Source organism: Dendropsophus ebraccatus, chromosome 7, assembly GCF_027789765.1.
Source record: "Dendropsophus ebraccatus isolate aDenEbr1 chromosome 7, aDenEbr1.pat, whole genome shotgun sequence".
NCBI lineage: Eukaryota > Metazoa > Chordata > Amphibia > Anura > Hylidae > Dendropsophus > Dendropsophus ebraccatus.
The window spans coordinates 55,427,311-55,442,598 of NC_091460.1; the positions used below are offsets into that span (position 1 = coordinate 55,427,311).

General features: G+C 41.2%; 1 protein-coding gene across 1 annotated transcript; it reads right to left on the minus strand.

The window, feature by feature from the left end:
- Nucleotides 1-651: 651 nt before the first annotated feature.
- UGDH (UDP-glucose 6-dehydrogenase) lies at nucleotides 652-12,902 on the minus strand. Its single transcript, XM_069977539.1, has 12 exons — nucleotides 12,813-12,902; nucleotides 9,638-9,806; nucleotides 7,272-7,373; nucleotides 6,692-6,892; nucleotides 6,292-6,489; nucleotides 6,044-6,191; nucleotides 5,131-5,225; nucleotides 4,825-4,955; nucleotides 3,545-3,678; nucleotides 3,249-3,340; nucleotides 3,032-3,142; nucleotides 652-2,005 (listed from the first exon to the last, which is right to left on the minus strand). The coding sequence occupies exons 2-12, from the start codon at nucleotides 9,797-9,799 to the stop codon at nucleotides 1,895-1,897; spliced, it is 1,485 nt and encodes a 494-aa protein (XP_069833640.1). The 5' UTR covers nucleotides 9,800-9,806; nucleotides 12,813-12,902; the 3' UTR covers nucleotides 652-1,894.
- Nucleotides 12,903-15,288: the final 2,386 nt, after the last annotated feature.

A 15,288-nucleotide genomic window follows, 5' to 3' on the forward strand; every position in this document is an offset into this window, starting at 1 on the left:
TAAGTTATGAATCCAGAACTGTAGTGATATAGGAACTATTGGGAATTATTCAGTTACACAGCTCTGTATGTGTAATAACTCTTTTATAGGGATCACAACATGGCAACACAAACTTGTGGCATAATTGGACCCATAGAATAAGTTTACCTTGTCACATTTACCATATGGTGAAATTATTGCCCCACAAATTGTTTTTCAGTTGTGGCCTACAAATATTTTTCTGGCATCATAATACATTTGGCAAAATTAAAGGTTACCAGTGTAAAATTATATACACACTACACACAAACAAAATAGCCCTAGCCTAGCCAAAAATCAGACATTTGTTAGACAGGTAAGTAGTCTAGAGAATTAAGATGGGTGTGTTGTAATTGGTTGCTATTTGAGGTGTCAGATTTTTTTTTTGATTTTTTTTTATATATATATATATATATATATATATATATATATATATATATTAGATAGATATATATGTATCTGATTCATAAATCTGGGCAGATGTGTCTCGTCTGTGACTGACAGGATGTGCATTGATCGTTGTAGGAGTAGTGATATTGTCTATCTGGTGTTGATCTCCATTTATACAGCTGCCTTTATATTTCTCACTTTACCATCAAGTCTGAACCAGGACATAATTAACAATGACAAACGTACCGTTGAAATTTTTTTTTTATTTTTCAAAAGTTACATTAAAAATTAAAACAAAAAACATTCAATTTGACCAAGATCCCATAGGAGGCAGCATTGCATGGTTGGCGACTTCCATCATTTTTACTTTAATGCATTTTTAAGAACAACAATGATTATATAAGGACGACAGAAATAAAACGTGTTGAGCTCTGCTAAGCTTTTCTGCATCAAATTAGTGTTCACATGTCCCAAAGTAGAAACATGAGACAGACTAGGATCATGGGTCTCCAAACTGCGGCCCTCCAGCTGTTGTGAAACTAAAACTCCCATCATGCCTGGGCAGCTAAAACTTTGGCTGTGCAGGCATGATGGGAAATGTAGTTTTGCAACAGTTGGAGGGCCGCAGTTTGGAGACCCATGGACTAGGTGCTAGGGAGACCCTGCCTGACAGTCTGCATCATCACTGTGCTAACGGTAGCAAAGCACAATACATAAATAAGCCAAAAACCTGTGCAATTCACAAAGTGGGCAGGGATTTAGCAAAATTTATAGTACCATTAATCCTGCATGTACCATATAAGTAATTACAGAACCTAATTTACTAGTTACTTAGTGATCAGGATTCCTTAAAGGGCCTGAATTTGTTTGTGATAAAATACATTGTTTAAACAAAGTTTTACAGTTTAACTATCACAAAAAAAATTTCTAAACACGTCCCCCCATATTAGTTCAGCAATGCATTAAATACTGCTGAGATCATCATGATCAGGCTGCAAACCTATCGCTTCATACAAAAGAAAATAATAACTTTCCAATTCCCACCCACAATAGGCGCTCGAGCACATGATAGATGTGATCACCAATGAGAATATAAAAATTCCAAAAATAGATACGATTTAAAGTGTCCCTTTATAAATAACAGTATATAAAAAGAATGTACAAAATCCACTCCTGCAGGGCCCGATACAGTTACTGCGGGGCACGCTATCTGTACAGGAGCCTCTAAACTGAAAAGAATAAAATTGTTACATTCTGTTCTATAAAAATATTTTTTTTAAAAAAAGCTTGTTTGGTCTTTAGAAATCACTTGAAGATTTTAGAAGTGAATTATTTACAAATAAATTATCTATTGATGACATCGATTAACTGAGATGTATCTATAGGTAAAAGCTCTGTAAGGTGGGGCAGAATACTGAAGGTGTAGTAGACAGTTCACCGCTAACATTACATTCATATATAGTTGTGTTCATGCTCAGCGCAGGATTTATACTCTGGCCTTCTTGAGCGGAACATCCGCAAGGCTGATCTTGGGCACGTCAGCTGATTGTGTGTAAGGAATCCTCTTGGACGCCACCTTTTTCCCAATTGTTTCTACCTGTAAATACAATGAATCATAAGAACATAAATTAATAAATAATGAAGTACCTTTTGCATCATGTTCATGGTCAGGTAAGTGTTAAAAGAGGAGAGTACTTTGTTGGAAATACGTTTTTTTTGTTTTTTTTTTACACTGCTGTTCTACTATTTGACCTATAGATGGCAATGCATACAAAAGAAAATTGTGTTACATTCTGAAGTAAGGCTCAGCTACAGAATGCATGCATAAAAGTTATGTCTGAGAATACTGTAGGTTTATAAGTTGTGATTTAATAGGAAATATCTTAGTTACTAAACGTATTGTATATTCTCCAAGGATGAAGTGAGGGTTAGGACATCATTAGGAGTGAGAGTTCTGACTTCTGTATGAGTCATGCTGGGAGGAAAGAACAGAAAGTTTCTGCTGATCTCTTTGGTCACTGATGTCCAGATTGCAGAACCTCTGCTGGGTTACACCCATATAACAGTCTGCGTCACCCATGGTATTCATTCCTTATGGCTCACTTTTCACATTTTAGATAGAAAAGCTTTTTAGCGAGACTGTTTTCTCAATAAGACACTTAAGCATCATTATATGTAATGGCTAGACTGGGACGGACATACTGGCAACGATGATGCAGTTTGGTTAAGATGGTGACCCATTACATCAACTTTACAACACACATTTTTGGTGGAGTGTACTCCCCCATGACTCAAAGGAAATTCTGCACTACATCGATAAGAGTGTAATCCGAATTGTATAATAGATGTCATGCACAGGTCATTTATGTAGCTTACATCAGGCCCAGATACTAACAACAGAACTGGATAGAGAGGCTCTCCGGCCAAACCTATAGCAGGTCTGGTCTGTCCTTGTATTACAATGACAGCTATTCACTTCACCAGCTGTTAGGCAACATTACAAACGTAAAGCTGGTCATAGCTTTAAGCTTACTTGGATAGTCTGAGCATATATTTGGTGGCTTTATTGCAGAAACTGGAAATACAATGGTACTGAGTGTTCTTATGATTGTGAGTCACATACCTGAAAACCAATGTTCTGCAGATCTCCATGAAGGTCATCTAGAACCCGACGGCCATCAAATATGAATGCGGGCTTCAGCATCTTGGAATGGATGCGATTGAAATCCAGTTCCTACATATAAAAGAACAGCCGTCAACTATGGGTTGGATAACTCAATACAGACGAAAGGGCACATCTAGATTGCTATAGGATGAACAGGTATGCATTAGCTTCTCACCTTAAACATGTCCCACTCTGTGCAGATAACCATAGCGTGAGCTCCTTCACAGGCCTCGTATGGATCTGTAGAGATATGCACCAGCTTCTCCACTGAGGAATAAAAACAAATCATAAATGTATGAACTCTCACTAGAAGTGTTACCAAAATCCTACAGTAAGAATCTGGAAATCATTCCCATAATATTGGCAGGAACCAACTACATGGGGAAGTTCTTTGTTTTTCCTTATTTAAAGACTAACAGCAGTGAGGGTGATGGTGGACTAATGTCTCCCATATGTTCTTGGATCACATACCTCTCTCATCAGCCGCCACTCCAGGCTGGGATAAGTCCATGATTATTTGTTCTCTGGGCACCTTGGGATCATAGATGTGCAGCTTGGCTCCTTCATCCATTAGGTATTTACTGATGTAGATACTGGAGGACTCTCTGTGGAAGTAAAGTAAGAGGGTCAGATAATGGCCAATACCCATATATCAATCAATAATACTTGTCTACTTGCATACAGTTATATGTACAGCCAACTAAATGTCTCTATCCACGCACTGCAGGTCATTGAGTTACATGTCCAAGATCTCATCTGTAGGGCCATATTCACGCATTTAGTGCGCCTGCAATTTTAGACCCACTCATTTATATGGCCCCATTCACATGTTTAGTTTGTGTTATGGGGCAGTGATCCACGCCGCACAAGAAACAGGCAAGTCCAAGTACAGACCCACAATTGCAGCATGGATCACTGTTTAAATGGACCCATAATCTGTGTAAATGGACCCTTAGGGATGTGTGAATGCAGCCTACTCCCGTAGGCTGTCCGTAGCTACAGGCTCCTGCAAGAAGTTGGATCAGGCAGCATGCTTTTCCTAGCTAGATCAAGTGAATATATCTTTTTTATTTTTTGTAGTGACTAATGCTTTAAAGGGAAACAGTCACCATAAAAATGCTACCAAAGCTATTAGTATCAAGTTATAGAGGAGAAGAAGCTGAGCAGATTCATGTATATCTTTTATGGGAAAAGATTTAGTATAACGTCTAATTTGTTGATTGAGGTCTCTGATGTTTCCATAGTAAAGAGTCCAGGCCATTAAGTGACACCGCCCGCTGGACTCCTTATTACAGAATGAGCAGGGATTTTTATCAACAAGTTACTTGTTATACTGAATCTTTTCCTACAAATATTGATTGGGATAATATATATAATCTATATCAATCTGCTCAGTTCTTCCCGCTCTATAACATGATGGTGACAGATTAGATAGCGTTGTCTTGGTGACAGGTTCCCTTTAAGCTGACCATACGTTTCAGATATCAGAATCTCTCCAGATTCCCCCCTGATACACATGCACACTCAGTTCAAACAAGTTTGTATGTATTCTAAATGTGAAGGGAAAAGGGCAAATCCTTGTCCTGCAAACAAAAGGATTGGGTACACTGAAATTGATCTGCCCAATACTTCTCTCACAATACTGCCCTCAGGGGAGAGACAGGTGGTTATCAGAGAGACCCACTTTAATGTACAGAGATACAGAAAACCCCTCATTGCATTAATGTCAAGATACTAGTAACGTCTATTACCTGGTGTCTCCTGTGTCCTTTTTGAAGGCAAAACCTAACACAGCTATTTTTTTGTCTGCTACAGTGTTGAAGAGACAATCGATGATCCTTGAGGTAAACCTTCGCCTCTGGTAGTCATTCATGTCAATGACCTGAAAGGAGAACAATTATGGAACATGTTATGAAGCAGATCGTTGCATCTTTTGCCAGTCTACACAACATATAAGTACACAGTATTAATGCATAAACACAAACACAATGCATTGTCTATGAAGGAGTAGAAAAGTGCTTATTATATGCCTTAGTGGCACAATGCAATATACATACCTGCTGCCAGTATTTAGCAACTTCGTGCAGATTTAAAACTTCACACAAATACACTAAATTTAGAACATCTTTCTGGAAGCAGCTCCCACCAAAACCTATAGATAAAAAAAACAGGAATATATTATACATTAGTAATAATACAAGCAATTATCCCATCATTAACCATACAGGAAATGCTGCTTGGGGTTTGGCATCACATCTAAGGCCATGTTCACACAATGTATGTTTTACATAAATCACATCCGTTGTTGCAATTTGCACATAGTGTACGCTCCGACCGGGATTCCATCCAGCCGCACGAAAAACTGACAATTCACCGCTGCACACAATGGAGTGTGTGGCTGGAACCGCACGCTCCATTGTGTGCAGCTGTGAATTGTGATGCGGGCGCACACTGATGTGCCCACAACCCAATTCACCAGAAATGAAGATCATCCAGCCGGTATGGTGGTAATGGCCGGGATGGTCTTCTGACACCAGCCGGTCTGTGAACCGGCCGGTCTCATACCATGTGTGAACATGGCCTAACCCTGTATAGTGTATTCATTATTCTAGAGGAGACAAAAGGCAAGATGGCCTATGGACCTCAATGCAAGTCTAGGGAAGTCTACAAGTCTCCTGCATGAAGCTGACGGTATGAGGTTTTGCAGATCACTGCAGCCACTTCATATAGCTATTGCTGGAGGCCACTTAGTCTCTATGACATAGGATTGAAGTCTTTTATAACTGAGCTGAGCTGTTAATGTGATATAGGACACCTGAGAAGCTTCCGTCATACAAGAACAGATAGCTGCGTGGGATTGTTCTACATATTAGGCTTCACCTACCATATTATAATACGATTATGGCCAGGGAATATCAATAGTAGAATACCAGTAATACAATATAGAAGCATTGTTAGGCTCATACGTACCAACACTGGCTTTAAGGAATTTGTTTCCAATTCTCTGGTCCATTCCAATAGCCCTGGCCACTTCTTCTACATCTGCGCCAGTTGCCTCACATAAGGCACTGATGGAGTTAATACTGCTGATCCTCTGAGCAAGAAATGCGTTGGCAGCCTAAAGAGAGAAGAAAGAGGATGTATGAATATGACGGCACCCAAGTCATGAAGTCATGATGCTCCCATCATATTGAATCCTTGAATTTATTAACACCTACCAGTTTAGAAAGCTCAGAAGACCAAGTGTTGGTTGTTATAATCTTCTCAGCAGGGACCCAGTGTTCGTATACAGCACACAGAGCGCGCACAGCTTTCTGGCCTTCTGGGGTCTCATCTCCTCCTATTAAGACCCTATCAGGGTTCTTAAGATCTTTGATAGCGGTTCCTTCTGCCAGGAACTCGGGGTTAGACAGGACCTTGGGTGGAAAGCAGATCAGACCATTAGTGAGAAGGTCAGGTGTAGTTTGGCAGACAGTTTTATTTATTTATTACTAAATATGGTGTCTCCATGGTTACAGACTACCAACAACTCCTATATGTAGTCTGATCCTGTAGTCATAATACCAACTATACACAACAAATATGGCACCATTAGTAATTTAATATGCATTAGGTTACCTGGAGATTGAGATTGGGTTTCGTGTTGGCATCAAAGATCCGCCGAATACTTTCCGCAGCTCTAACCGGCACCGTGCTTTTCTCCGTCACAATTTTGTATCCATTTGAGTTCTGCACAATCCTTCGGGCACAGGCTTCAATATACTTAAGATCTGCGGCTCGGCCTTTTCCCATACCATATGTTTTGGTCGGGGTGTTAACCTGCCCGAGGAAAAGAGAAGAGAACTTAAGCAAAATCCGAACAAATACAACGTCAGCGAATTATAGGGGAACGCGTCTGACTGCATTCTTACAGCTGTATTATATAACCTACAGGTACACGTCTGTCTGTGGAAATATTGCTGGAGGACAAATGAAATACACAGCTGCCAAACAGATCAGTGATCTTAGACTATGCTGAACCACTATATACTGCTGAAATGGCTGCTCATGCCTACTGTATAGTATGGGGGGTGGGTCATGAAGGTTTGGCTCCAACAGCGTTGATTGCCTTCTCCCTGTTCCTCCATAAGCCTCTATGTTCACACATAATATATAAGTTTTAGATCAATCTGAGGACCCTTTCAATAAGAAAACTTACAGAAATGAAGACAAGATCAGCTTCTTGTATGGCTCCATCAATGTCGGTGGAGTAAAACAGGTTCTTTCCTCGGCAGGACTCAACCACTTCTTTCAGTCCGGGCTGCACAACAAAAGAAAGAATCCATCAATGTTGGAGTAGGTGAAGAACATCACAAAGAACAGAGCCATATGGATCCAATAGTCGGATCCATTATTTTATTGTAGGAGCATACTAGCTAAGGTCAATGGGTCCTCTTCAGTATATGTTAGTATACCTTTTTGCCGTGTCTCAGCATATAAAACATGATGCAAATGGGTCCAATTTATTTAAATGTAATTGTATGAATTATAAAGAGCACCCGGGCTGGAAAACTAAAGTTTATATGAACTTCTGTCTAGTTTAAACATTTTGTGCTTTTATACAGTGTAACCATTGCACTGCTGCCTGATCTTCCTGGACACAATATACCGTCCTCTTTCACAGGGAGGGTATTCTATACAGCTCAGCTTCTGTAGACTTCCTGTATTCTCTCTCTAAGGGAGCGATTACAGCTGTGAGCTCAGAAGTGCCAGCTCAGCACAGGAAGCAAGGCATGGCCTGCCCCCACTGGTCAGACAGAAAACTGCAAGGAACTAAACATACATATTTATGGCATAGAACAACTGTAGGATTGTGTGGTAGTGGTTATAAAGGACTGCTGCTGAAGGAGGACAGACATTCATCCATGTTTGGTTAGCAGAATAATCCAGTGGTAACATTGCTTGCATTGCACTTGGATCAAGTGAGAAATTTCATAAAACGGAAAAACATTTTCAGTATAAGATCAGACTAACGGTACCATATATTAATTATTTGCTATAATATTTATTGCTTGGGTCACCATCTTCACATGAAGTAAGGATTTAGGCTGAATGTTACCATATATATATATTATATATAGTGGTTTCCCTACATGCTCAAACCCCTCTGTACAGCTGGACGATTCTGGTATTAGAGATACTTTACCCCAGTGATACGCTGGATGTTAATCATTATCACAGCACATTACCTGCAGTCATGCTTAGTATGAAGAACTGCATAGGGCAACAACAACATGGTGAAAGGTATCAAGGACAGAGGTTTTGGGACAGAATCAGTTTTTATCTGTAAAGATTACTCCAGTGTACTATACACACGGATGTCATGCAGGGTAAAGGTAGTCATACACATAAAATAGCTGTCGGCCTTACACTCACTTGGCCAATGGCCATCGCTCCCAATCACCACATACACTTGATAGCGTTCATGTGAACAAAGTAGGTGTAAGCTGCTGCAAGACTCCTCTGGCCACGGCTTATCTTCCCAAAAGGATAAGGCAGTCAAAATGAAACATACCCGATTCCTCTCTCTGCTATTATCTATTGGGTAAGAGTCAGCAGGGCCCTAGAACATTAGGTTGGTGTCACAGTTCAGCTAACACATATCTGATGTCCATTAGGATCTTTTAAGCTAATGGATGCTTGGAGCGTCCACTATAATGTTCCAGAACTACAGTATAGGGCATAAATGAAAAGTACCCTACAGTGGTGCCAGTACCTTATAAGCTATGACAACAGAAAAATAAAAAGTTAGATGGAGATCTAAAAAGTGGGGAAGGTATAGACTGCGCGGGGGGGGGGGGGGTATTATCTCTTAGACTAAGGGTCCATTTACACAGAAAGATTATCTGACAAGGATTTGAAGCCAAAGCCCAGAATGGATTTGAAAAGAGGAGAAATCTCAGGCTTTCCTTTATGATTTAGGGCCCTATTACACCAACAGATTATCTGACAGATTTTTTTAAGCCAAAGCCAGGAATGGATTTGAAAAGAGGCGACGTCTTCCCTTTAAGACCTGTTCCCTGTTTATACGCCATTCCTGGCTTTGGCTCAAAGAAATCTGTCAGATAATCTGTTGGTGTAATAGGGCCCTTAATCTCTCTTTATAGTCTGCGTCTGGCTTTGGCTGCAAATCTTTGGCAGATAATCTTTCTGTGTAAATGGACCCATACATGGTGGAGTTACTGCCGTGTTTACACAGATCTCACGTGATCTTCTGATATGTCACAGATACACAAGAGACTACAACATAGGTAATCTCTGATCCACAGAATGACAGGGCTACATCAGAGGAAGTCTCACATATGTCTGAGTATATATACATACAATAGCAGAAATACAGGACAGTACAGTGCTAAAGTTCACCCAGTGGAAATGTCACGTAAGACATTTACATAGGAAACTAAATTCACTATACTGCCAGGTACTGCTGTATGTAACTATATACTTGAGATGATGGGCCAGAGATAAGTTAGCTCTAAGAGGAAGTGCTTAGACCACAGAACACAGACATAGCAGAATCCTTACCTCATATATAGGGAGGGTGTCTGAATTCCATGCATTTATTCTCGCCTCATTTATGTCCACCACCGTCACCTTGATATCAGGACACATGTGTGCAATGACGCTGCAGGTTGGGCCCCCGACATATCCGGCACCAATGCAGCAGATCTTCTTAATTTGGAACATTGTGATTCTGTAAAGTAATCATTGATATAACATTACATAAAGTCATTGGGCATTAGAATAAATCCATATCCCTAGACGAGGACTTTACTGCTCAACAACTGATTTAATAGGATTGAAAACTGACGTCTTGCGTTTGGTTTCCATTACTGACCCCAATGACAAATACAATGTCTAGGGCAATGGGTTATCTTTTGGAAATGAAGGAAATGGATGCATCTCAGTTTGAATCCCATAGAATATGCATATAATGTGTGTATTTAGTCCTAGGTCCCATGCACACAGCAGAGTACTTATGACTCCTTACTACAGGATGGGGAACCTTTGACTCTCCAGGTGTTGCCAAACTACAATTCCCATCATGCCCGGACAGCCAATGTCCAAGCATGATGGGAATTGTAGTTTTGCAACAGCTGGAGGGACAAAGGTTCCCTACCCCTGCCTTACTGTATTAAGATCAACGACCATTTATATAGAATCCAAAAGAAAAAAAAAAATGTCCACACATGAAATGAAAGTACAGTAGGGCCCTATACACATACATTAGTAATAGCTTATAAATCCTGAACACTAACTGTACTAGGCCTTATTATCCTCATGAGAATGCCCAGCACAGAGCTAGACTAGTGCCAGGATGGCATGGCATAAACTCAGCAGTAGTTCGAATACATTGATGCCAACTAGTCGTTCCATTGTCCAACAACAGTTTTAGATCAGGAATATACTGTAACATGCATAATGTATACCCTTATGACATTTTGAATAAAATTACCCAAGAATTGCCAAGTTTTACCCCTACGCCCACCATTGTGTTACCCAGAGGATGCAGCCCTCATGGTAGTGCAGGGTATTGTATACAATGCCTATCACCCCAGTCATATGCAGCAGAGCCAGGTTCCCCTACTGTGAAGGATTGTGTTATCACTCTGTGGTTTTACAAAAGGTTCAGGTTTTCTCCAGCTCTGCTACATCTGCATTTACATAGAGCAAGTAATGATAACAAACACAAAGTCAACTAAGACAAAAATTAACAAAACAAAGGAAGGTCATTTACACGCGAGACATGATCTTAATCTTTGTATTACACCTCCAAATGTGGTAACTAAACTACATTAGGTTCCAGCCATTGGTTATGCTAGTCTTACATTATCCTACTGAGAATACATGAAGAGATAGGCGTATATGGCTTGGGGGACCCCCTAGACATTAGTAATGTCCCCTCACCCCCCTGTATACATCACCAGCATCTCTAGCATTGTGTGGGTTCAGTAGAAGGAAATGTACGTCATAGAAAGGAGGGGGGCCTGGGTAACACTGTACAGTCAGGCTGTTGAGCAATCTGTAGTCACTCAGAAGGTTATACTACAGGGATTGCATGTTAGGGGCCCCGTATACTATAGAAGTGGAAGTGATATAATATTGAAGTGAATGGAAATATGACAACTAAGAGGGAGGCCGTACACAGGGGAAACATGGCCACCCTGGAGATATGTGCAGCTCCAGATGTGGAGGGGTGGTAAGTAGGGGGTCAATGTAAAACTATGTACACTGAATATATTGATATACCCCCCCCCCCCCCCATGTAAGCAAGTCACATACACTCCCAGGGAAGGGCATGTTTATAGCAAAGTAAGTTTAGAAAGAGATTATATATATATATATATATATATATATATATATATATATATAAATAATCACAATAGGCTAGTATTCAGTATCCCATAAAAAAAAGACCCTGAACACAGATGTTCTGTCAGGACACCCCCAGACCGGCAGGCTGCCTCCTATGTACAGGTAGTAAATGGATCCTTTCATCCACTCACTGAATAGGGAGCATTCAATGCAACATTGGCAGCTCATCCAGGGATGGAGAGAACACTATGAAGGGGACTGATACCGATTCCTGCTCAATAAAGATCAGATTTGCCAATGGGATCCAGTACTTTGTAGAACTACAAATCACAGCTTGGCCTATTACACCTCATCTGTCCATAAGGCATTTACACATATTACAAGTCGTAATAAGAACCATTACTGGAAACAAAGTAGCAGGAGTTCCTGTCAGTCCCATTAGAGTGCATGCTCTTTGGCTATCCTAGAGATGCAGGATGGCCAGCTCCTAAATTATGGGCACCAAGTAGTTAACTTATTTGCCCTTGATCTGCATTGCATCACATTGTGCCAGGCAAACATCTACAGTCAGGGGCAGTGTACCATGCCAGTGAGCACAAGCCATAGTGGGTCATTGTTACATAGTACAGAACTGATCTCCTATATACACCCCTATGGAAGTGTAACCATTATGCCATCACCTTGGAAACCAAGTATTACAGCCTTATAACCTACACAGTGTTAGTTATACAAGTTTTGACTTTTTAACAATTTGAAAAATGTAACGTCAATAGGGCCTTAGGGGATCCCCAATCCCCAATTTCCATACATACTAAACCATCACCCTCAATACAAAATATATTCTAAAACGACAACTCTCAGTATGCATTGACATAAGCGTTAAACTGTGTGATGTGAACAGAGCCTTAGGTAACCATCATCAAGCTGCAAAACTACAACTCCCATCATGATCTCCTATATACATCACTATGAACACCATCACCCTGGCAAACACAAAGTATAGTATAGCCTGATGTAAAAGCAAACTATGATGTGAACAGAGCCTTAGGTAGCAATCCCTGGTTTCTCCAGCTGTTGCAGACTACAACTCCCATCATGCCCTGACCTCTTGTAGTTCTGCAGCAGCTGGAGAGCCTCAGATTGGGCATCACTGCCCTCATCTCTCACATCTGGAGCAATGAACAAGTCAGATCAGGTTACAGTAAGCCCAGGACCCCTGAGGGCCCCATTTCCTGAGAATGTATGGCTTCTATTAGAGAGAGTCCTGGTGTATAATAGAGAGCAGATGGAGCCTGGAAGAAGTAACAGTAAGAGCAGCACTTCTTCCCTGTCTCATATCCCTGTATCCCTCCCAGCAGTGGATATACCCAGCGCACACACTTACCTAGATGGCAGAGCAGAGAGTCTCACCCAGTGCCGGGCATGGGCTGAACATATAGTCACTATAGGCCCGCCCACTAGGAGGAGGCAGGGGTGGGCAGTACACGGGGGGGGGGTGGGGGGACAGGAGCAGGCATGAGGTGGGGTATACAGGGGAGATGAATGGAGGGAGAGGGGTGGGAGGCCTTCTGCTCCGGATGTACAAGGCAGATCCCTCCCATACACTGCACCGAGCATGTCTGCTGTGTGCCGGGTACAGCTCCAGAGCTGGGCTGCTGCTGCTGCTGCTAGAGTGCAAGCTCCTGGGCCAAGCAAGGAATCATCACTGCTGGGAACAGGATGAGCCGCTCCTGAGATCATTCAGCCCAATGACCGCGCCTTCTTCTCTATAATCGGCAATGGAAGCGGTTATAACACCGGGATAAGGCTGTGTTCACACGGTCAGGGGTTTTATTGCAGTTATTGAATATAAAGTCAGGAACAGATCCTAGATGAAGGATACATTCAGTTACTGTCGATTTACATACCACTTCCGCTGGAAGTTTGTTCCAAGCATCTACTACTATTTTTGAGACTCAATTCCTGGCTGTGTATTCAATAAATGCAATTAAAAACCTGATCAGGATTATATCATTGTGGGTATAGCACTATTCCACACTCCATGAAAAATTTCACTTTTGAAAATTAAAGGGGTCTAATGGCTGCCCCCCCTGACATATCCTAGTTATAGGTGATAATACATGTGCCACCAGAGATGGCTATACCTCCAGCAGCTCCCATATACAATGAATGCATGTGATGGCTGCTAATGTGTGTCCTGGGGAAGGATTCAGTCCCTATTGTCAGGATGGGAAGTGGTCCCAGCAGTCTGAAGCCCTAACCCCACCACCACTGCCATCAATCACTTATCACCTATCCTGTGGATAAGGGATATGTACTAATATGGGGGGCAACCCCTTTAGGTGTTATTATAGAAGAACACATTAAAGATTCTAAGGCTCCTATTACACAGGTCGATTATTGTGCGGAAAATCGTTATATCGTTTAAATTTAGATGATAATCGTCCGGTGTAATTGCAGGCAACGACCAAAAAATTGTTTGCGTGTTGTTGATTTAGATCTGACCCTAAAATCATTGTTCGTGGTTCAGTGTAATGGTTCATCGTAGTTACAATGGTAACTAACCACTATCGTTCTGTGTAATATGGTGAATGATTTCAAGTTAACGATAAACAATCTCGTATATGATTGTTTATCGTTGAAAATCACTTTGTCTAAGGCTGGGTTCACACTACGTTTTTGCAATCCGTTTGCAATAGATGCGTGTGTTTCTGTGTACGTTAAAAAACTGATCCGTTTTGATCTCTCTTTTTATAATGGAATTCAATGAAAAAACATATCAAAAGAAATGCACACACATGCATCTGTTTTTTTTGCAAAAAACGGATTGCAAAAACGTAGTGTGAACCCAACCTAATAGAACCCTAAAGCTTCTATTACATGGGGGATGTGGAGAGCAAGCAAGCACCAACCGGTCAGGTCAGCTCTTGATTGCTTTTCGTTCCCCCACCCGCTGCCACAAAAAGTTCACAAAAAGTTATTATTGGCCCCCCGGTAGGCTCTGGCATGTATACTCACCTCACAGCAGAGGCGGAAGTGAGCGTGCACCGGATTTTATCGGCGCCGTGGGACCTGCGGTGTGTGTACCTGCCAGCGTCTACCAGGGGGGCAATAATAATTTTTTGTGAACCGCTTCTTTAATCACAGTTACATTTACATGACAATAGTGTCAACGTGTCCCGGGGTTTTACATGTCCACATACGTAATTAACAACAAAAAGAATCCCCAGCACAATAACAAAAATCCCAAGGCACGATTCAGTATATACAAACAAAAGGGAAGCATTTATAGGGAAAATATGAATGATCTTTATTTATTGTTTAGAAAGATATAAAAACCACACACTCACACAGGCACCAACACTGGGGTCTCTGTGATGTCACATGAAAAGAATTTGTTACAGAACGGACACTTATGACCCCACAAATGAACAAAATGGGATCCCAAGACACCCCCAAATGAATATGTCTAGTGTAGTGATGTTGCCATCGTACAGTGTTCTCCCCTACACATGGAATAAAAGTCAATAAGTATATATACAGTTAAAGTGCAAGTGCTCAAACCATGTAACAGGGCTCAAATGGCTAATACAACTAATAGGCAGTAACATAAGGGGGAAAAATACACATAAAGTATGCAGCATCACAAGGACAGAGGGGGCTGACAGTAAGGCACCAGTACGCCTATCACACATCCCCTGCCACAAACCTGTGAACCAGCAATGGAGGGTCTCGGGTTTACAACCCAACGCACGTTTAGCTACAATAGCTTCTTCCGCTCTTGTGATGTTGCATACCTTATGTGTAACCATAGAGCCATGTTACATAGTTTGAGCACTTGCACTTTAAGGCTATGTTTA

What these genes read in the sequence shown, in the direction of transcription:
- UGDH (XM_069977539.1), bottom strand. Translation starts at nt 9,799, where the DNA reads ATGTTCCAAATTAAGAAGATCTGCTGCATTGGTGCCGGATATGTCGGG. An exon ending in CTTCTGAGCTTTCTAAACTG is followed by an intron (nt 6,192 to 6,291) that starts GTAGGTGTTAAT and finishes TTCTCTCTTTAG; the next exon opens with GCTGCCAACGCATTTCTTGC. An exon ending in CAGAGTGGGACATGTTTAAG is followed by an intron (nt 3,143 to 3,248) that starts GTGAGAAGCTAA and finishes TTTTATATGTAG; the next exon opens with GAACTGGATTTCAATCGCAT.